A 23,530-nucleotide genomic window follows, 5' to 3' on the forward strand; every position below is an offset into this window, starting at 1 on the left:
CACAAAAAGCAAAAAATAAGTAGTTAATTAATTAAAAATAAAAAACCCTGGAAAAGCTCGGGAACTGGAGGCATCAAGTACCACAGAAAGGAACAGTTAAGAGAGGTGGCCAAAAAGAAGAGAAGGGATTCACAAGTTTGTATGACTAAAAACTGAACCCATGCTCCTGCCCCTACCAAGAGCACTCTGGCAAGTACCCCTCTTCCACAACCAAAGGAGGAAGTTTAACTTACTCATTCATTTAAATTTTATGGCTGCACCTGCAGCATATGGAAGTTCCCAGGCCAGGTTCTGAATTCAAGCTGCAGGTGAGACCTACACTGCAGCTGCAGCAATGCTGCATCCTTTAACCCAATGCATCAGGCTGGGGATGGAACCTGAGCCTCTGTAGTGACCTGAGCCACTGCAGTTGGATTCTTAACCCACTGTGCCACAGTGAGAACTCTGGGAAGTTTTATTCTTTAAGGAAATTAAACCAGAGTCTCCAAACTCACAGATACCAGGCATGATGGGAGAATCAAGGGTGAAGCACCAGGATAATAAGACTTTGCTCAGGAGTGAAGATATATGTACTTTATGTTCAACCATATGAACTGGCTGATATTAACTTAAAAAAAAAAAGTTTTGAGTGGTTTTAAGTTTACAAAAAATTTAATGAAAAGTACAAAGAGTTTCCATATAACTCCTCACCTCCCCCGTTTCCCCTACTATTAACACCTGCATTAGCACTGTACATTTAATATAGCTGATGCATATTGATACATTAAAGTCCACAGTTTACATTCGAGTTCACTATTTGTGTCCCATATCCACCAATGCAGTTTCATATCACAGTTTCACTACCCTAAAGTACCACTTCTGTACCATTCATTTATCCCTCCCTCTTTCCTCATGAACCCTCGGCAACCACTGATCTTTTTACTGTCTCCATAGTTATTCCAGAAAGTCACATAGTTGGAATCATACAATATTAGCCTTTTCAGATTGGCTTCTTTGATTTAGTAATATGCATTTAATATTCCTTTATGTATCTTGGTGGCTTGACAGCTCATTTCTTTTTTAAAAATTGTTTTCGTTGGGAGTTCCCGTGGTGGCTCCGTGGTTAATAAATCCGACTAGGAACCATGAGGTTGCAGGTTCGATCCCTGGCCTTGCTCATTGGGTTAAGGATCCGGTGTTGCCATGAGCTGTTGTATGGGTCGCAGACACGGCTCGGATCCCGAGTTGCTGTGGCTCTGGCATAGGCCAGCAGCTATAGCTCCGATTTGACCCCTAGCCTGGGAACCTCCATATGCCGTGGGAGCGGCCCAAGAAATGGCAAAAAGACCAAAAAAAAAGACAAAAAAAAAAAAAGAAAAAAAATTTTATAGGCATTCCCTTGTGGTGCAGTGGGTTAAGGATCCAGCCTTGTCACTGCTGTAGCTCAGGTCACTGTTGTGGTGCAGGTTCAGTCCCTAGCCTGGGAACTTCCATATAGAACAGGCATAGCCAAAAAATAAATTTTTCCATTATAGTCAATTTACATTGTTCTGTCAATTGATAGCTCACTTTTTAGTGCTGAATATTACATTATACAGATACAACATTGCTTCTCCACCAGCGATGAATAAGAGTTCCTATTGCTCTACATTGCCACTAATATCTGATGTTGTCAGAGTTTTGAATTTTAGTCATCCTGAGAAATCGTATTGTTTAACTTGCAATTACCTAATGATAAATCATGTTCAGTATTTTTTTCAAATGCATTTCACCTTTGCATCTTCTTTGATGAGGTGTCCATTCAAATCTTTTTGCCCACATTTTAATTGGATTGTTTATTTTTTTATTGTCGAGTTTTACAAGTTTCTTGGGCCGCTCCCGCGGCATATGGAGGTTCCCAGGCTAGGGGTCCAATCAGAGCTGTAGCCACTGGCCTACACCACAGCCACAGCAACACGGGGATCCAAGCCGAGTCTGCAACCTACACCACAACTCATGGCAACACTGGATCTTTAACCCACTGAGCAAGGGCAGGGACCAAACCCGCAACCTCATGGTTCCTAGTCGGATTCATTAACCACTGCGCCACGAGAGGAACTCCTAATCTGTTTCTTAAGATCCATGATATAATAATCTGTGTGAATATAGCTGTGTTTAAATATATGTATTTTATTCTGTAAAAAAAAAAAATTAAAAAAAGAGTAAAGCAGAAGCTGAATGACTTCTAGTACAGTCCAGGTATTTTCCTACTACCGTTACAATTTTAGACACTTTTTTTTTTTTTTTTTGGTCTTTTTGCCATTTCTTGGGCCACTCCCACGGCATATGGAGGTTCTTAAGCTAGAGGTTGGGCTGGAGCTGTAGAGCTGTAGCTGCCAGCCTACACCAGAGCTACAGCAACGTGGGATCTGAGCCACGTCTGCAACCTATACCACAGCTCATGGCAACTCCGGATCCTTAACCCACTGAGCAAGGGCAGGGACCAAACCCAAAACCTCATGGTTCCTAGTCGGATTCGTTAACCACTGAACCACAACGGGAACTCCTAGACATGTTTTTATACCCTAAAAAAGCACAATATTTAATAAATACTAAAACCCACACTTTAGAATTAGATGGTAGCTATAGCATTGAGGAGGCAGTCTAATCTTGGGTATTTTATTTATTTCATTTCCTAGATCTACCACTTAACTATAATCCTGAGCAAGAAATTTAGGTTTTAGGACTAGTATATCAACAAAATCCTTTTCATGTCTACAATTACATGAATCTCTTCAACAAGCATCTTTTTGTCAGTACTCATTCTGCTGCATTCACTAGTCTTATATAACCCCAGGTAAAAAGCCCAAAATGTAAGCTATGATATGTTTCCACAAAGTGTGGCCTGAAATGGTACAGAAGATAAATCTAGATCACATATGGACAAATCATTTCTATTTTAATAATTCTCAAATTTTTATTGTGTTAGCAAAATCTCAATTAGTATATCAAACCAGTCATTGCACACATATTGCTGCTTACAATGAGCAAGGAGTCAAATAAAGAAAGCAGATCTGGAGTTCCCATCGTGGCACAGTGGAAATGAATCCAACTGGGAACCATGAGGTTTCGGGTTTGATCCCTGGCCTTGCTCAATGGGTTAAGAATCCAGAGTTGCCATGAGCTGTGGTACAGGTCACAGACGCAGCTTGGATCTGGTGTTGCTGTGGCTGTGGTATACGACAACAGCTACAGCTCCAACTGGACCCCCAGGCTGGGAACCTCCATATGCCACAGGTATGGCCCTAAAAAGATAAAAGACCAAAAAAAAAAAGAAAGAAAGAAAGAAAGAAAGCAGACCTAAAAAATAGTAAGTTCCCAGTATAGTTGGTACTCACGAGCTATAAATGCAATGACAGTAGTAAAGAATGACAAACTAAAAAAATAGAGCCACACAACCTTTAGACATTCACTTGGATGTGCATTCTGGAGTTCCCATCGTGGCACAGAGGAAACAAATCTGACTAGGAACCATGAGTTTTGGGGTTTGATCCCTGGCCTCACTCAGTAGATTAAGGATCCAGCATTGCCATGAGCTGCGGTGTAGGTCACAGATGAGGCTCAGATCTGGTGTGGCTGTGGCTATAGCGTAGGCCGGCAGCTGTAGCTCCGATCAGATCCCTAGCCCTGGGAACCTCCATATGCCACAGGTGTGGCCCTAAAAAGCAAAAAAAAAAAAGGGGGGGGGAAGAAAGTGCATTCATTACGATGCATCACATGACATGTATTTTCACTAGATTTTGTAAATGAGTCCATTAAGATTTGAAGGTTCAAGGAAAAGAGAAATAACTGATCAAGGATGGATCCTCAGATTTGTGTTTTACAACATTATCAGAACAGCACCAAATATGCAATCTGTGAATTATGCAAATCCAAAACAATCTAAGTATGGAAAATCAAAATTTATTATCAACTCCAAGATTACTTAACTTTCTTAAGGATGGAGGTTTAAGTCTCTACTCAACATTCACCAGCTCTCTACTTACTTTGATGACTTAATACCCTTTAAAATAATTCTTTTAAACAATTTTATCTTAATTTTTCTTTTTTCTCCAGAATGATTCCTGCCTCTTAATTTTAAATCTCTTACCCTGATATAAAAATTATTTCCTACTACCTACTTTTCCTATAAATTTAATTACAAATAGACTAGATAAACAATAAGACCCTACACTATAGCACAGAGAAATATTCTCAATATCCTATAATAAACAATAATGGAAAAGAATATACAAACAAGAATGTGTGTGTGTATAACTGAATCACTTTGCTATACAGGAGAAATTAACATGGCATTATAAATTAACTATAGCTCGAGTTTTTAAAAAATGGAGGAGTTCCCATCATGACTCAGTGGTAATAAACGTAACTAGTATCCATGAGGATGCAGGTTCAATCCCTGGCCTTGCTCAGTGGGTTAAGGATCTGGTGTTGCCATGAACTATGGTGTAGGTTGCAGATGTGGCTAGGTTACCGAGTTGCTGTGGCTATGATGCAGGGTGGCAGCTGTAGCTCTGATTCAACCCCTAGCCTGGGAACTTCCATATACTGCAGGTACAGCTTAAAAAGACAAGAAATAAAAATAAAAATAATTTAGGAGTTCCTATGTGGCTCAGCGGAAACAAATTCGACTATGAATCATGAGGTTGCACGTTTGAACTCTGGCCTCGCTCACTGCGTTAGGATCTGGCGTTGCCGTGAGCTGTGGTGCAGGTCGAAGATGCAGCTTGGATCCCATGTCACTGTGGCTGTGGTATAGGCCGGCAGAGTAGCTCCGATTTGACCCCTAGCCTGGGAACCTCCATATGCTGCAGGTTTGACCCTAAAAAGCAAAATAAATAAATAAGTGGGAAGAAAACCCCAACAATAAAGAATATTTGAGGAGTTCCCGTTGTGGCTCAGTGGTTGATGAATCTGACTATGAACCATGAGGTTTCAGGTTCAGTCCCTGGCCTTGCTCAGTGAGTTAAGGATCCAGCATTGCCATGAGCTGTGGTGTAGGCTGCAGACGGCTAGGATCTCGAGTTGCTGTGGCTCTGGCGTAGGCCAGCGGCTACAGCTCCGATTCGACCTCTAGCCTGGGAACTTCCATATGCCGAGGGAGTGGCCCTAGGAATGGCAAAAAGACTAAAAAAAAAAAAAAAAGAATATTTGAAAAGGTTAAAGAAACAAACAAAACAAAAGGATTGGGAAATAGGAACCATTATAATTGTTCTCCTCTCCAACATAAATAACTCGTCAACAACAACTGCTAATGTTTCTTCATTTAAAAAATATTAAATCTACTGTTGTATGAATTAATCATTCTAGTATAGTTCAAACTTTTCTTCACTGCCACTATGGATTCAGTAATGAATGATGCTGTAGGAAAATGATAATATGAAGTCCTTACCTCAGGCCTCAGAGAAGGAAGAATGACAATTTCTTGCAATGCTTGTTTTGCCAATTCTTGACCAGCTATATCATCAAATTTAACAGCTGTTCCACTAAGAAACAGAATTTTAGTTAGCCCCACAACAGAAATATACTTCAGTTGTTATAATATTAACTCTAAGTTCTATGTAATGTAGCAATTTTTATGTTAAATGTGAAACTATAATGAAATCAGTAAAGCAATGATTTTCTACATTTACAGTAATTGAAAAACCATTATAAAAATTAAATATATAAATCAGACAAGGTATTTATTATCTATTTCACTCATGTTAAATTTTTAAACCCCATAAAATAAAACAGTTCAGATGACAAAACTTACTTGTCCACAATTTCGTTCATTATAAAGTTAGCAAGGTTGCTGTCCACATTCCTAAAATTCTTCAAGTCTTTCTTTTTACGGGGAGCAGTTGTAGGAGTGGAAGGTTTATTTGTTCTATTTGTTTTTGGTGTACTCTTAAAAGACACAAAATTTTAATGTGAAAACACACATAATGTTCATACTTTTCACAAGTGAATTAACCTTAACGTTCACAGAATTAAAGGCTTAAAAGTAGCAAAAAAAAGTTTACAAAAATCCAAAAGTTTCATTTTTACTCCAAGATAAAATGGCATTCACTATAGAACCACATTTGGCATGAATTGAGTTTAAAGAAGATTTTATCCAGAGAGGTTTAGTTACTACTAAAAAAGGGCTCAGAGTTCCCATTGTGGCTCAGCAGGTTAAAAATCAGACTAGTATCCATGAGGATTCAGGTTCAATTCCTGGCCTTGCTCAGTGGGTTAAGGATCCGGCATTGCTGCAATTGTGGAGCAGATCACAGATGCAGCTTGGATCTGGTGTGGCTGTGGCTGTTGCACAGGCTGATGGCTACAGCTCTGATTCAACCCCTAGCCCAGAACTTCCATATGCTGCAAGTGCGGCCCTCCTAAAAACACACACAAAAAAAGAATTCCCTTACAGCACAGCAAGTTAAGGATAAGGACATGGTACTGTCACTGGAGCAGCTCAGGTCACTGCTACAGCACAGGTTTGATTCCTGGCCATGAATTTCCACATGTTGCTGACAATGACATCATGTAATTTGTTTGGCCACACTCACAGCATGTGAAAGGGATCAAACCCATGCCACAGCAGCCACCAGACTCATGGCAGTAACATGTCAGATTCTTAGCCCATTGTGCCACAAGTGAACTTCCGCAGTCATGTAATTTTGATCCTTGTTAGAACTGTAACAAATCTTGAAGTTCCCTTGTGGCGCAATGGGCTAAGGATCCAGTATTGCCCCTGGAGTGGCAGAGACTGCAGCTGCAGCTCGGAGTCAATCCCTGGCTCAGAAAATTTCTTACACCATGGGAGCAACTGAAAAGAAAAAAAAAAAAAAGAACAGTAACAAAACTTTATGTATTTAATGCTATAAAACTTTTATGTAAATTTAATTAAAATAATAACAAATTTAAAATGAACTATATAGTATTATATAAAACAGACTAGAAAATCAAAATTACTATTAAAAAGCCTAATTAGGACCAAAAAGAATTTAAAAGATCTGCTTTTTAGCAGTAAGGTGCCACTGCTACATAGATTTTTAGAAATCAAAATTAAAAAATAGAAGAACTATATTAAATGTTGTGGAGACATCAATTCTCTAAGGTATTATAATGTACTTGTAATAAATTTAAGCAAACGTATCACCTTCAAGATTTTCTATCTGCAAGAGCACAGCAATTAAAGTTACTGTCGGAGTTCCCATTGTGGCTCAGTGGTTAACGAATCCAACTAGGAACCATGAGGTTGCAGGTTCGATCCCTGGCCTTGCTCAGTGGGTTAAGGATCCAGCATTGCCGTAAGCTGTGGTGTAGGTCGCAGATGTGGCTCGGATCTGGTATTGCTGTGGCTCTGGCGTAGGCTGGCAGCTACAGCTCCGATTAGACCCCTAGCCTGGGAACCTCCATATGCCGCAGGTGCGGCCCTAGAAAATAGACAAAAAAAAAAAAGTTACTTTCGCCAAATACCTTATGAGTGGCAGTTGTAGGACCAGGCCCCTGTCTCATTCCAGAAACAATGGATAAACCGCTGCAGCTAGGTGCTCTGTGGTGGCCTGAAAGACCTGTGGATCCAGTTTTCATAATCGCTTTTGAACGAGGCAGTGAATTACTAGGGTGTGTTAAGGGGTCTTTTCTTTTAGGAACAGCTCCACTTTCTAGCAAGGAAAAAAATGAAATCATCATAGTTAGAAAATTATAGCTAAACATTATAAAAAGTAACATAAAGACCCATACACATCTGTGAGACTGATAATTTTTTTTTACCTCAGCAATATTTCAAAATAAGATTGCAATCATAATATATACCAGAGTGTTCATAAGGTCTGTTACTGGGTATGCACAAGATGACGGTTATTGAGCTTTTTCCTTTTCCTGATGTATATTCTAATTTTCTTATAAGGAATATGTACTTGTAATAAAAAGAAATAACTTTATTTGTGGGGACATGAGGAGAATATAAAAATGTTACCAAGCAAATAAAGTTGCCAAAAATTTAAGAAGCAAAATGCAGCAAAGGCATTAGGAAAAAAATAGCACTTGGTTACAAACTTCTAAGACTATAAAATAGTACAAAAGTCTAGTGTATGTCAAAAAAAAGTTTTAAAAATTAATTTTAAAGGATATAAAAATACGGTTTTTGGAGATTCCGGCATGGCTCAGCGGTAACGAACCCAATTAGTATACGTGAGCATGACATAAACGTCTATCACTGAGAATCCACTTATTTAAAATCTCTGGATTTAAATTAAGAAAGTAAGCAGTTGCTGTGTGGCTCAGCAGGTTAAGAACCCAACTAGTATCCATGAGGATGCAGGTTCGACCCCTGGCCTTGCTCAGTGGGTGAGGATCTGGTGCTGCTGTGAGCTGTGGTGTAGGCGGAAGACATAGCTTAGGTCCCGGGTTGTGGTGGCTGTGGTGTACACCAGCAGCTGCAGCTCCAGTTCGACCCCTAGCCTGGGAACTTCCATATGCAATGGGTGTGGCCCTAAAAAAAAGACAAAAATAAGATGCAGTTTTTAATATGCCAAGTATTTTAAGTTACATATGTGTAAATAAACATGTATATAACACCTTCGAATAAGTCTAAAAGGTCACCTGACCTACCCACAGTGCTCTTCTACATGAATTACAGACTTCTGAATGTTCAAATCTCACTGCTTCTAAATAATATTCTCACATACTATATAACAAAACATCAGTGCATTAATAACAATGTTTACTCTGAAGATAGGTATTAAATCAGTCACCAAATTAGGGTAGCCTAGAGAAAAGACAAAAACCTTATATTTGATTTTGTCATCAAACCCCTTAACATGGATGGCTTAAGGAAACTCACAAGAAGGGAATTTAAGGAGTTCCCTTGTGGTGCAGTGGGTTAAGGATCCAGTGTTGTCACCACAGCTGCCGGGGTCACTGGACCAGACACTTCCACATGCCATGAGTGTAGCGCAAAAAAAAAAAAAAAAAAAAAAAAAAAAAAAAAGGAGGGGGAGGAGTTTCTGCTGTGGTGCAGCAGGTTAAGATCTGGTGTTGTCTCTGTGGCAGTGTGGGTATAATCTTCGCTTGATGCAGTGGGTTAGGCACACAGCATTGCTGGAGCTGTGGTATAGATCACATCTGCACCTTGGATTCAATCCCTGGCCCAGGAACTTCCATATGCCACAGATGTGTCTTTGGACAAAAAAAAGAAAAAAAAAAAAAAAAAAAGGAGGGAACTTATGAGTAAATTAATCACACATTATGTCCAGTAAATAAATGCAAAGTTCTGTACTATATGTTCAAGGACCTATGGATAAATGACCCTATAAGCAGCAGCAGGAAAGTTATCCAAACAAGGGAATGACAATAAGCTTAACTGTTTTCACTATTTATTTTTTAATTAACATTTGGAATATAATCTATGAATAATAAACTGCATGTGTTTAAAATGTAAACTATATTGGCAAAATAGCTACTAAGGAGTTCCCGTCGTGGTGCAGTGGTTAGCGAATCCGACTAGGAACCATGAAGTTGCGGGTTCGATACCTGACCTTGCTCAGTGGGTTAAGGATCCGGCATTGCCATGAACTGTGGTGTAGGTCGCAGACATAGCTCGGATCCCACGTTGTTGTGGCTCTGGCGTAGGCCAGCAGCTATAGCTCCGATTCGACCCCTAGCCTGGGAACCTCCATATGCCACGAGTGTGGCCCTAAAAAGACCAAAAAAAAAAAAAAAATAGCTACTAAGATCAAGATACAAAATGTTTCCTTCATAGCCCAAAGTCTCCCTGTATCCATCTGCATTCCATTTCTATTACCTCTGGCCCTAAGCAATCACTAATCTGCTTTCTGAATAGTGGAGTCATCTGATTTAGTAATTTTTATTGACCTCGGTTCAGGGTCACTGAATATTTCATTTGACATATCCAACCAGCTATTGAGGCTACCTAATATTTTTTTTTATTTTAGCAAACTATATATTCAAGTTAAAAACTTCCATTGTTTGTATCCTGTAGTTCAGATTCTCTGCTAAGACTGCAGGTCTGTTAACAGATGACATATTTTCTCTTAATTCTTCACACATATATATCTGTGCAAATACTTTGAAATCTTCATCTGTTAAATTCAACATGTGGGCAGAGTCAAGAGTTTCTATGGATTGATTTTTTTTATTGAGTAAGAGTCACATTTTCCTATTTCTCTGCACATCTAGTAATTGTGACTTGAAAATAGGACAATGTAGATAACACATTGAAGTAGTAAGTAGATTTTGGCATATATTTCCTAAGAGAGTGGAAGGTACTCATCCAAGTGAAGTATCACAGAATGTTCCCTAAGTAGGGACACTCATGAACTAGGTATAAATGAGCTGGCTCATGTACTGAGGCTCAATGGGTATCACACATCAGTGCTGCATAAATTAACTGTAAAGGCACTATGTCCCCCCAACCAGAAAATAAGAACAAAACAGACAACTAGAAATTTAAAATAAGATATTTTGGGGAGTTCCTGTAGTAGCTCAGCAGTAATGAACTCAACCAGTATCCACGAGGTTGCGGGTTCGATCCCTGGCCTTGCTCAGTGGGTTAAGGATCCAGCGTTGCCGTGAGCTGCGGTGTAGGTCACAGACGTGGCTCGGATCTGGCGTTGCAGTGGCTGTGGTATAGTCTAGCAGCTGCAGCTCAGATTCAACCCCTAACCTGGGAACTTCCATATGCTGCAAGTGCAGCCCTAGAAACAAAAAATAAAACAAGATAGTTTGATTTTTTTTTTAATGGGTCCCAGACGAGAAAGTTGCTCCCCATACTCAACCCCACATGGTAGATAAGTCTCACATGCAGAATTAAGTAGAAGAAAATACTTAAGAAGAAGATATCAAGGAATGGCATACCAGCTCTTCAGGGCTAGAAAATTTTGCTGTTTACCTTGGTAGGATTATTAGGATCTCAAATTTGTGTTTTGGAAACTTTACTATTTACATGTGGTGCACACTTACATTTCTTTGTTTTTTTTCCAAAAAGTACATTATGAAAATGTCAGTCCTTCACAGCCTTGCTAAAAGAAACAGACAAAATACTTATCTCCATACTTGAAAAGGCGCTTGAAGTCAGATACAGGAAGGAATGGGAAAACGAATACACTACTGAGGTGGGGCTCGGTACCCAAAGACCAAACCAGAGTGAGAACTCCTTCAGGGAGAGGTGAAGCCACAAGAAAAAGAGTTGATGACCAATTGCCTCTGTCATACACAGAAATCTGCTCACGCTATTTCTTCATTAAAATCCTTAAATGTTTTTATTGCATATGAATAAAGAAAGCAGTTGTCATAATCTAAACTAAGGTTTTTCTGTTACGATTTGAACAAAGTATCATTTACTTTAATAAAATTTAAGCCCTGGACATAAATTCTTAAAAAGTCAGCAATAAAACTATCCAAGATGTCAGAGCACCTAGGAAATGACCATTTCCCCCCCATCAAACAAAACAAAATGAAACAGCATTTAATTTTCTGTAGGAGTTGATGTGATGCCCAAAGTTCATAGAAAACAAGTCTAAACCACAGTAAATAATAGTATTCTAATGTTTCTCCTCACTATGTGAACTCAGCTTCAAATTTTTGGGAACAGGTACTATGATAAAATATTCATGTATTATGTACATGCACTAAAAATTGGTATGTAAGAAAAATTAAAATTTCTATCTCAAAAAACACCACCTTCATAAAAACCTTGGGATAGCTACCTATGAAAAAAACCAAAAAGCTCAAAATAAAATAGAAGGAAAAGAATATGCTAGTAATCTAGGAAAATGAACCTTCATATTTTTGGAGATTATAAAATATGCAAATAAAACATGTTGAGAATGGCTATACACTGCTGTTACATGTTTACACACCACAAATGAAAGGGATACTGCACTTTCCATACAGCCCTGTGAAAACAAAAACCAATCAAATCCACCATTATTAAATCAAATCAATACACTTAGGTTAAGTAGGACTCTACTTTGAATGCAAACTTTATTATTTTACATGTTAGTTAACCTAAACCCACCTGACTGGAGATGTCCGTTGCGGCATGTCAAGTTAGTACTATCATTATAGACGTCCATCTGTGACTTGGAAAATTGCAAAACTGGTTGCAGCTTCTCTATGCAACAAAGAAGGGTAAAAAAGAACAAAATAAACAAAAAGAAAAAATATATAATGAAAAAATAAAATGTGTATGTGAAAATAAAAAATGATTCAAGGTGTTACAAGGTTATTCATTACATGATGAAGGGGTTTTGCATTTATATAAAATTATCTTTAAAAATACAATTACCCAAGGCAACAGAAAAAAAAAAGCAAAAATAAACCAATGGGACCTAATCAAACTAACAAGCTTTTGCACAGCAAAGGAAATCATAAAAAAAACAAAAAGACAGCCTATGGAATGGGAGAAAATAGTTTCACACAACACAACTGATAAGAGCTTTAACCTCTAAAATATACAAAGAACTTATACAAATTCAACAGGAAAAAAACCTGTTTTTTCAACCCAATTGAAAAATGGGCAAAAGACCTGAACAGACATTTCTCCAAAGAGGATATACAGATGGCCAACAAGTACACGAAAAAGTGCTCAACATCACTGATTATTAGATAAATGCAAATCAAAACTACTATGAGGTACCACCTCACACCAGTCAGAATGGCCATCATTAATAAGTCCACAAATAACAAATGCTGGAGAGGATGTGGAGAAAAGGGAATCCTACACTGTTGGTGAGAATGTAAATTGTTACAACCACTATGGAAAACAGTATGAAGGTACCTCAGTTTTCTGAGGTACCATCAGAAAACTAATTATAGAACTACCATATGACCCAGCAAGCCCACTCTTGGGCATATGTCTGGGCAAAACTTTCCTTGAAAAAGACACATGCACCTGTATATTCACTGCAGCACTATTCACAATAGCCAAGACATGGAAACAACCTAAATGTCCACCGACAGATGAATGGATTAAGAAGATGTGATATATATACACAATGCAATACTACTCATCCATAAAAAAGAACAAAATAATGCCATTTGCAGCAACATGGATGGAACTAGAGACTCTCATCCTAAGTGAAGTCAGTCAGAAAAAGACAAATACCATATGATATCACTTATATCTGGAATTTAATATAGGGCACAAATAAACCTATCCACAGAAAAGAAACTCATGGACTTGGAGAACAGACTTGCGGTTGCCAAGGGGGAGGGGGAGGGAGTGGGATGGGCTGGGAATATGGGGTTAACAGATGCAAACTATTGCCTTTGGAATGGATAAGCAATGATATCCTGCTGTATAAGCACTTGTGACAGAGCATGATGGAAGATAATGTGAGAAAAAGAATATATATATGTATGTGTGACTGGGTCACTTTGCTATACAGCAGAAAATTAACAGAACACTGTAAACCAACTACAATGGAAAAAATAAAAATCATTAAAAAAGTACAGTTAGTAAAAACTGAGACATTAAAATATCAATGGAAATGAACAATAACTATCTTCAAAACATGCATTATTCAGGTTTGATAACCTGAGGTAATTCCATATCACTACTATCAAATCATAAATATTTTCAGAATATCTAATACATCAAAATCATTGTGTAGAAAGAGCAGGATGGAGAAAGAAAGAGAACATTAAAAAGGTTTTACAGAGAAAGGATCTGAAAAGTAGAAAGGACATTTCAGAAAAGAAGAAACAACACAGAAGGAAACTCTAAGGAGTATCTAGTAAATGCCATGTACTCAGCTACCCTAGCATATGTCCGACATAACAAAGCCGAATGGTATTAGTATGCTGCAGAACTGTGTCTACAGCACCCTAACACTTATTTAAATGGACAAACGTGTATACTTGTACATGTGAAAATTATCTCTAAAAAGGATCCAAAGAAACTGTAATACCAGCTGCCCCTGGGGAGAGGAAATGAGCATAGTATGATAGATGTTTTTCATACCTGAACTTCTGAAATTCAGTGGCATGTGCTTACATTACCTTCTTTCTTTGGGTCGCATCCATAGCACATGGAAGTTCCCAGGTCAGAGGTCAAATCTGCACCACAGCTGTAACCCGAGCCACAGCAGTGACAATGCTAGATCCTTAACCCACTGAGAAACCAGGGTACTCCTTATATTACCTATTTTTGTTTATTTATTTATTTTTTTGCAAGGCATCCGGAAGTTCACAGGCTAGGGGTCTAATCAGAGCTACAGATGCTGGCCTACTCCACAGCCACAGCAACACAGGTTCTGAGCTGTGTATGCGACCTACACCACAGACCATGGCCATACTGGATCCTTAATCCATTGACGGAGGCCAGAAACTGAACCCACATCCTCATGGATACTAGTCAGATTCGTTTCCACTGAGCCACAATGGAAACTACTATTACCTATTTTTAAATGAGTCCAACATTTTAAAGGATAGTTTCAACCATATCCTCACTTCAAATGACAACAAATCCTTTCAAGATCTGGGTCTCTAGGCCTAGCACCTGAAGCCCAGGAGTGTAGAAGTTGAGTTTCCTTGCCACTCCACACCACTGCTGCACTCTCTTTCCCCAACAGAGTCAATCCATATTGCTAGCTGGTGAATACCCTGCTCCACTTACTAACATAAACTTGCTTCAGTGTCAACTTTCAGAAAGTCTCAAGGATTAAATAAAATAATACACAGGAGTCCCCATCGTGGTGTAGCGGAAATGAATCCAACTAGGAACCATGAGGTTGTGGTTTTGATCCCTGGCCTCACTCAGTGGGTTAAGGATCCTGCATTGCTGTGGCTATGGCGTAGGCTGTCAGCTATAGCTCCGATTTGATCTCTAGCCTGGGAACCTCCATATGCCACGGGTGTGGCCCTAAAAAGTAAGTAGGTAAGTAAATAAATAAATAAATAAATACAATACAATACAATACATAAAGTACCTGCTCTATGCCTCATTCATAAGAGGGGCTCAATTCCGACCAAATTTATTTTGTTAAAATATTCCAAGTTGTCATTACTGATTCTTTTCTCCTGCATTAAGTCAATAAATATATGCAAAAACGTAGCACGTGTATATATATTAACTCTCCTGAACTTTTATTTCTAAGGTCAGACAAGCAGGCGCCCTGCTTGGTTTACAGTACAGCCACATAGGCCTCTGGGACAGGTTAAATAGCAGCTACCCTTTCTGCACAAAGCACAAAGTATTGCACAGCTTTTGTGTCCTAGAACTGGCTGATACAATATACTTTGGAGCCCATTTTTTTTGGTTGCTGTTGTTAGTTAACAGGTAGGTCATCTGATTTTTCTCAGTGATAATACTCTTCAAATCACCATACTGAGAAAGGAACCATTGTGTTGGTAAAAGACATAAATTAGAAAAACCCGATATGTAAATGTCCTGTTTATCAATTAACACTCTTTCCAATAAAATGTAACAAAATTTCACATAAACATTCATTATATAGTAAAAAACAAATTAAATCCTTAGTTTTAATAATAATAACTAAAAATAAAAAGTCATAGAACTTTGTTTTTTGGATGTGTAGATTTATACATGCAAAAACAAAAATACACAATAGCAGGACACAGCTAATGTGAACCTGTTCCAATTCTTTTATTTTTTTTGGAAGAAAATACACCTAGTTTAATGCTCCCTTTTAGAATGACTAAAGGTGGAGTTCCTGTCGTGGCACAGTGGTTAACGAATCTGACTAGGAACCATGAGGTTGCGGGTTCGATCCCTGGCCTTGATCAGTGGGTTAAGGATCTGGCGTTGCCATGAACTGTGGTTTAGGATGCAGATGTGGCTCGGATCCCGCATTGCTGTAAGGCTCCGACTAGACCCTTAGCCTGGAATCTCCATATGCCGCAGAAGCGACCCTAGAAAAGGCAAAAAAAAAAAAAAAAAAAAAAACAGAATGACTAAAGGTCATGCGGATTAACCAATGATTTAAAATAAAAGTCACCTTGCTTCCTGATCCCCTCACATGCAATCCCCATACAACCACCTCAGTGATCTACTTATACGGAAAATCTTACCACATAATTTGTCTGCTTAAAACACTTTAGTAAGAGCTCCCACTGTGGCACAATGCGGATCAGGGCATCTTTGCAGTTCAGGGAGCAAGGTCAATCCCGGCCCGGCAATCCCATCTACTCTTAATCCCCTTTGCGTGTTTTACATTTTCCTTTTTCCATATATTTATCACCTTCTAACATATGGTATAACTTAGTTATTTTTTATGTTTATTGCCTATTATCAGTATTCCCCCTGCTGGAATATAAACTGTATGACACAGGGATCCTTGTCTACATCCTAAGCGCTTAGAACATGGTAACCACCCAAAAAAATATCTGCCAAGTTAAGAAATAAATTCAGTTTATATATCTTGGCACTGTATCTGATAAAGAGTGAGGACTTAATAACTGGACTTCGAATGAAGCTAAATTTAAAAGAAAAAAGGGGAATTGCCAAGTATACAAAGATGCTAATGCCAAAATTATCTTTTTCTTTTTTTCTTTTTTCATGGCTGCACTGGAAGCATATGGATGTTCCTGGGCTAGAGGTCAAAGAGAAGTGTTGGCTGTGGCCTACACCACAGCCACAGCAATGCCAGATCCAAACCATTTCCGTAACCTACACCACAGCTCACAACAACACTGGACCCTTAACCTAATGAACAGAGCCAGGGATCAAACCCGAGTCTTCATGAATACTAGTTGGGTTCGTAATCTGCCAAGCTACAATAGGAACTTGCCCCAAATTATCTTTTCATCTATAGCAGGTTTTACACTTAAGCTTTGCTTTAACGTTCATTATCACTAAACCAAAGACATTTAATATATATGAACTCTTCCGATCTTTATCAGAGAGGCTGTATCCTCTCAAACTAGTCTATATGGGGAACTCCCAGTAACAATCTCCATTCTAATTAGATACATATCAGGCATCCCACCTCTGAAAAGTCTATTTTTTAACTAGCACATAATATTCAAATATGTTCTACTATGTATTTGTGCCACTTTTTTACTGTCTTTGACAGATAACTCCCAAACATTCTGAATTCTCAGAACACGAGAATATGTTGATGATGTCTTCTACTCCACCCTCTATTTTTATTTATTTATTTGTCTTTTTAGAGCCGCACCTGTGGCATATAGAGGTTCCCAGGCTAGGGTTCGAACTGGAGCTGTAGCCACTGGCCTAGGCCACAGCCACAGCAATGCCAGATCTGAGCCTCATCTGCAACCTACACTACAGTTCAAGCAACACCAGATCCTTAACCCACTGAGCGAGGCCAGGGATCAAACCTGCAACCTCATGGTTCCTAGTCAGATTCATTTCTGTTGTGCCAAAACGGGAACTCCCCTCTGTCTTTTTTTGTCTTTTTGCCATTTCTTGGGCTGCTCCTGCAGCATATGGAGGTTCCCAGGCTAGGCGTCCAGTCGGAGCTGTAGCCACCAGCCTATACCAGAGCCACAACAACGCGGGATCCTAGCCGCGTCTGTGACCTACACCACAGCTCATGGCAACGCCGGATCCTTAACCCACTGAGCAAGGCCAGGGACCGAACACACAACCTCATGGTTCTTAGTCGGATTCGTTAACCACTGCACCACAACGGGAACTCCTCCCCTCTCTTTTTAAAAGTAGAATCTTTCATGAATGGACATAGCACTTTTGAGGATAACAGACAACAATAGCCTAACATTAATTCCATCAATGCCTAGTTTCATGTTATATTATATATCCCCTTTTTGTCCTTTCCTCTAACACCACAAATAAGAAATTACAAAGCTGCATTTAAAGAGAAGTCTAGGAGTTCCTGCTGTGGTGCAGCAGAAACAAATCTGACTACTAACCATGAGGTTGTGGGTGTGATCCGTGGCCTCACTCAGTGGGTTAAGGAACTGGCATTGTCATGAGCTGTGGTGTAGGTCACAGATGCAGCTCGGAAGCTGCATTGCTGTGGTGTAGGTCACAGATGCAGCTCGGAAGCGGCATTGCTGTGGCTATGGCGCAGGCCAGAAGCTGTAGCTCTGATTTGACCCCTAGCCTGGGAACCTCCATATGCCTTGGGTGCGGCCCTAAAAAGCAAAAATAAATAAATAAATAAATAGAAGTCTATAAATCCATGAGACGCTTCAAATGTTTTGTTTTGTTGCTTTTTGGGGCTGCAGCACACAGAAGTTCCCAGGCTAGGTGGGATCCTTAACCCACTGAGCAAGGCCAGGGATCAAACCCGCAACCTCATGGTTCCTAGTCAGATTCGTTAACCACGGAGCCACGATGGGAAAGGAAACTCTTGATTTTTATCTTTTCTTTGAAGTTGTGTGATAAAACATTAGAAGGGTGAACCCACATTGCTGTGGCTATGGTGTAGACTGGCAGCTGTAGCTCCAATTCAAACCCTAGCCTGGCAACTTCCATGTGCCGTGAGTACATCCCTAAAAAGCAAAAAAAAAAAAAAAAAAAAAAAAAGATAATAATCAACTACTATATAGTTCCTGATGCAGCTCAGTGGGTTAAGAACCAAAGCAGTGCCCCTGAGAATGTGGGTTTGAACACTGGCCTTGCTCAGTGGGTTAAGGATCTGGCGTTGCCGCAAGCTATAGTGTAGGCAAGGAGCTGCAGCTTGAATTTGACCCCTGGACTGGGAATTTCCATATCCTGCAAGTGCAGCCATTAAAAAATAAATAAATAAAATAAAAAAACTATTACTCAATTTGGAACATGTTACAAAATGTTCCATAATCAAAAATAATCTTCAGCACATATATTGATACATTGTACATATACTAAAAGGTGTAATAGCTAAAGCACTTACAATCAATTAGAACAATTAGATAATTATTTTACTACAACCTTTGAGGTAATACGTCATTTCATTTGACACAGTAATAACCTTCAATTAGAAGTGAGAAGAGGAGTTCCCGTCATGGCGCAGTGGTTAACGAATCCGACTAGGAACCATGAGGTTGCAGGTTCGGTCCCTGCCCTTGCTCAGTGGGTTAACAATCCGGCGTTGCTGTGACCTGCAGTGTAGATCGCAGATGCGGCTCAGATCCTGAGTTGCTGTGGCTCCGGACCCCCAGCCTGGGAACCTCCATATGCCGTGAGAAATTGCAAAAAGACAAAAAAAAAAAAAAAAAAAAAAAAAAGAAGTAAGAACGCAAACTGTCAGCCACAGAAGCCAGGGAAAAACTGCTTTGCTAGCTATCTGAAAACAGTAAGGGTTTCCTTTTCAACAACATGGGGCAAAAAATTTATAAACACAATGGACCATATAAGAATGAATGGGTGAACAAGTAAATGAATAAAACATACACGTGTATACATGTACACAAGTCAGGGGTCGTGATTACACACAGATAAGCAGATGAAGAAAAATGAGTATTTTTGAGTATTTACTATGGGTTAGGTTCTTTCAACAATTCAATGTTCACAAATACGGTGAGATTATAATTATATATTATGAACAAAATAAAGATGACTCAGACATGCTAAATAACTTATCAAAACCACAGAGCAACAAATAAATAAAGTCAGTCTGCTTACCAAGTTTCTACTACTTCTACCACATTAAGCTATGGTAGAACCACCCAAGAAGGGTGGGTTTTAGTTCCACTTTGTTTTAAGGTAGATATACCTTAAAAATACGTTTTTAAAACCTATACCATCAAACAGAAGATGAGAAGTTTCTCTTTACAGACTTTTTCCAGCTGATGAATGCAGAAAAAATGACAACTACAATGTCACTAGGCATAAGTCATCCACTGCTGCTAACATCACAACAACTACTAATAGATAAACACAAAACCACCTATTAAGCAGTCTTATCGTTAAACAGTGAAAATGCACTTTCGATCCAAATAAGTGCTATATCCAACTATCAGTTTATAGGGAGGACATATTAAAAGACACCACAGAGATGCATGCAGCAAAAGACTGTAGGAAACACAATGCAGCGAAGATCTGGTTCACCAACAAATTTCAAGAAAACGAAAAACAGACTTGAATATTAAAAGAGACATATAGTATGGATCTTCTTGAGATCCTGATTCCCAACGATTATTTAAAAATTAGTTAAATTATGACATACTGACTAGACATTATTTATATACTCTATATAAATTTGGAAACAACATTTGTTGGCCATTACTTTTATGTTAGTATTAAAAGAATTACTAGTTATTTTTTAGATGTGATAATGGTATTTTGGCAATTTTATTTTAAAATTATGTTTATCTTTTAGAGATACAATATGAAATAGTTATAAATGAAATGAAAAGATGTTAAGAAATTGTTTCAAAATAGTATATGAAGTGAGGGGAAGTGGGCTGGGATATAAACAGGCCAGATAGTAAATATTAAAATATGTCTAAGTGGTATATATTTAAAGGCTTTGAGGGCTGTATGATCTCTGCATCAACTATTCAATCTGTCACTGTAGCATGGAAATAGCCAGATAATATATAAAGGAATGAGAATAGCTTTGTGCCAGCTTATAAAAGCAAACAGTAAACTGAATTTAGCCTACGCTGTAGTTTGCCAGTCTTAAATCAATTCTGTAACGAGCTGATAATTATTAAAGCTGAGTGAAGAATAATTAGTTCAATATACTCTTCAGTTTTGCATGTTAGAAATTTTCATAAGTTAAAAAAAAAGCCTAGGAGTTCCCATCGTGGCGCAGCAGAAACAAATCTTACTAGGAACCATGAGGTTGTGGGTTCAATCCCTGGACTTGCTGCTCAGTGACTTAAGGATCCGGCATTGCCATGAGCTGTGGTGTAGGTGGCAGACGCAGTTCGGATCTGGCATTGCTGCGGCTGTGGTGTATGCTGGCAGCTACAGCTCCGATTAGACCCCTAGCCTGGGAACCTCCATATGCCGCAGATGTGGCCCTAAAAAGAAAAGGAAAAAAAAAAAAAAAAAAGCCTAGAATACATTTTCAAGACCAGTGACTTATTTCCATTTACATTTTAAAGTTTCACTAAAGACAGATTTCAAATATATCTCATTGCAGTTATACAATTCATTAATTGATACCTAATAGCTGTAAACGGTCCTTTGCCATAACCAAATTAGTCATCATTTTAGCTTGAAGGCGTCTGGCTCTTTCACACTGTTCACCTGAAAGAAAAAGCAGGAAAAAAAAATAAAAATATATACTTTTATCTACTAATACTGCTTTAAGATAAATCATACCAACTAATCTCATGGAGAGTCACAATCTTTAAAAAGAAATAAGGAAAATATTGGCGTTCCCATTGTGGCTCAGTGGTTAACGAATCCGACTAGGAACCATGAGGTTGCAGGTTTGATCCCTAGCTGCACTCAGTGAGTTGAGGATCCGGCATTGCTGTGAGCTGTGGTGTAGGTCGAAGACATGGCTCAGATCCCGAGTTGCTGTGGCTGTGGCATAGGCCGGCAGCTATAGTTCGGATTAGACCCCTAGCCTCAGAACCTCCATATGCCGTGGGTACAGCCCTAGAAAAAGACCAAAAAAAAAAAAAGACAAAAAAGTAAAAAAATTAAATAAAAAGAAATAAGGAAAATATTACTTTCAAATAATGACTTTAAAATATCAGTTACATTTCCTTACGATGGTTTTAGAGCTACTGCGGTATTTCATAGTTTTCGTGGCTTTTGAGACATACTTTTTCCCCTACATTTAAAAAACTTTGAAATTGGGATGTGTTTTACAACCAATGCCAACCTATAAATGCCATCAGCCAGGATGCAATCATAACACAGTTTGTCTCTTCCTTTGCACGCACAAATTTGGTCATAGGTATTAATACCTCTGTTATAGCTATGTCTAAATAAGATTGAGATAGTATATTCAATAAGGTTAAAATTCAAGTTCCATGATAAAGAAGAGAATGCGTCATAGTTTAATTAACATCTTTTCTTCTTAGTGGTACAATCAAAGGCTTTTTTTTTTTTTTTGTCTTTTTGTCTTTTTAGGGCCACACCCGTGGCATACGGAGTTCCCAGGCTAGGGGTCGGAGCTGTAGCAACTGGCCTACACCAGAGCCACAGCAACGTGAGATCCAAGCTGAGTCTGCGACACCTCAGCTCACAGTAACACCGGATCCTTAACCCACTGAGCAAGGCCAGGGATTGAACCTGAGTCCTCATGGATGCTAGTCGAGTTCATTAATTGCTGAGCCACGATGGGAGATCCTCCAAGGCATTTTAGATTCAATGAAATACTATTTTTCTTATAACCAACTCATTTTCTTTTAACTCTTCTTCTAGGCATTTGACAAAGAACAGTAAATATATTTTGTATATAATTCATAAAGTCTTCCTCATAAACTCATAGAAGTCTCCAAGACCCAACCTTCCATATTTACTTGTTCTACTGTGCTCTCTTTATACAGGAGACCAGTAGCTAGAGAAACAGTTAAAGCAAAAAAGAAAAAAGCATGTTAAATATTGAACACACTGTAATTACTGGAAATTAGCCGAAACAGGCAATAGAATCAGCCAGCCAGATAAAACATCCACTGGGTGCACTGGTCCATAAAGCTAAGTTTCTTAGCCCACATATTATAATTTTTGCTCCTGAATTTATTTTAGTTATAATAAGCTGAAGCACTTAGTTATTTAATGGTGATACCCACATACCATACAATATTCAGAGCACAGTATAAGAATTCAGACTCTGAAGTCAGACTGCCTGGGTTCAAATCCTGACTCTACCACGTCCTGCCTATGAGACCTCAGGCAAGTTACTTCTTCTAACTTAGGTTTTTCATCTGAAAACTAAGGGTAACAGTAGCAGCCTCAGAGTGTAGGGTTATGATAAAAATTAAGAGAGATCACATATGAAGGACATATAATGATGCTTGGGCACAAAGAATGTGCACAAGAAACACTGTATTTTTAAAGATAATATTAGATTCTAATCTTTAATTTGATGTGATAGGAAAAAGTAAAGATGAGAAATAACTGCTTTGGTTTTAAAAAGCCATGTGTGAATCAAAGTACGACATTACAGCTCATATTCTAACATGCAGAGAAGCATTACCCACAGTGCAAAAGGGGGTCTGGATTAACCACTCCTTCCCAGCCCTGACAATGAGGAAAGAACCAGGCCTCAAAAATAGGGTTAAAATATCACAGTGGTTCCAAGGAGGACACAAGTAATATGCTGGTTTCTGTCTGACTGCTACAGGTAATCAAGTTTGAGTGTTTCTGGTTATAACTTCATTTTTAGCATAGGTAATAAAGCTTTAATTAACTGTAAGTCTACAAAAATTAACAATAACATTACAAAATCTATTCAATACCTTTATTAGGATAAATGGATCTGAAGTCAGAGAAATCATGTGAATATAATTTGGGACGGCTACTAAACAAATGTAATAAATATAACCTTACCTTGTCCTGTAACTACAACGGCAATTCCTTTTTCTAGTTCTTCAATACCTTTCTTATACCATTCCACAGCTTGCTCCTTTTGTCCTACTTTAAAACAGAAATAATTATTTGTATAAATCACAAGTATAC

At 38.6% G+C, this 23,530-nt stretch overlaps 1 protein-coding gene across 1 annotated transcript in view; it reads right to left on the reverse strand.

The window, feature by feature from the left end:
• SPAST (spastin) overlaps positions 1 to 23,530 on the reverse strand; it is a 66,401-nt gene that overhangs the window by 21,579 nt on the left and 21,292 nt on the right. Inside the window, 6 exon segments of the mRNA NM_213749.1 lie at positions 5,411 to 5,504; positions 5,774 to 5,907; positions 7,468 to 7,655; positions 12,032 to 12,127; positions 21,059 to 21,142; positions 23,402 to 23,488. Coding sequence (NP_998914.1) covers positions 5,411 to 5,504; positions 5,774 to 5,907; positions 7,468 to 7,655; positions 12,032 to 12,127; positions 21,059 to 21,142; positions 23,402 to 23,488 — 683 coding nt within the window.

Source organism: Sus scrofa, chromosome 3 (assembly GCF_054392235.1).
Source record: "Sus scrofa isolate SSC_HxYL_T2T_F1_AM1 chromosome 3, Sscrofa_HxYL_maternal_Yorkshire_Landrace_v2.0, whole genome shotgun sequence".
NCBI classification, from domain to species: domain Eukaryota; kingdom Metazoa; phylum Chordata; class Mammalia; order Artiodactyla; family Suidae; genus Sus; species Sus scrofa.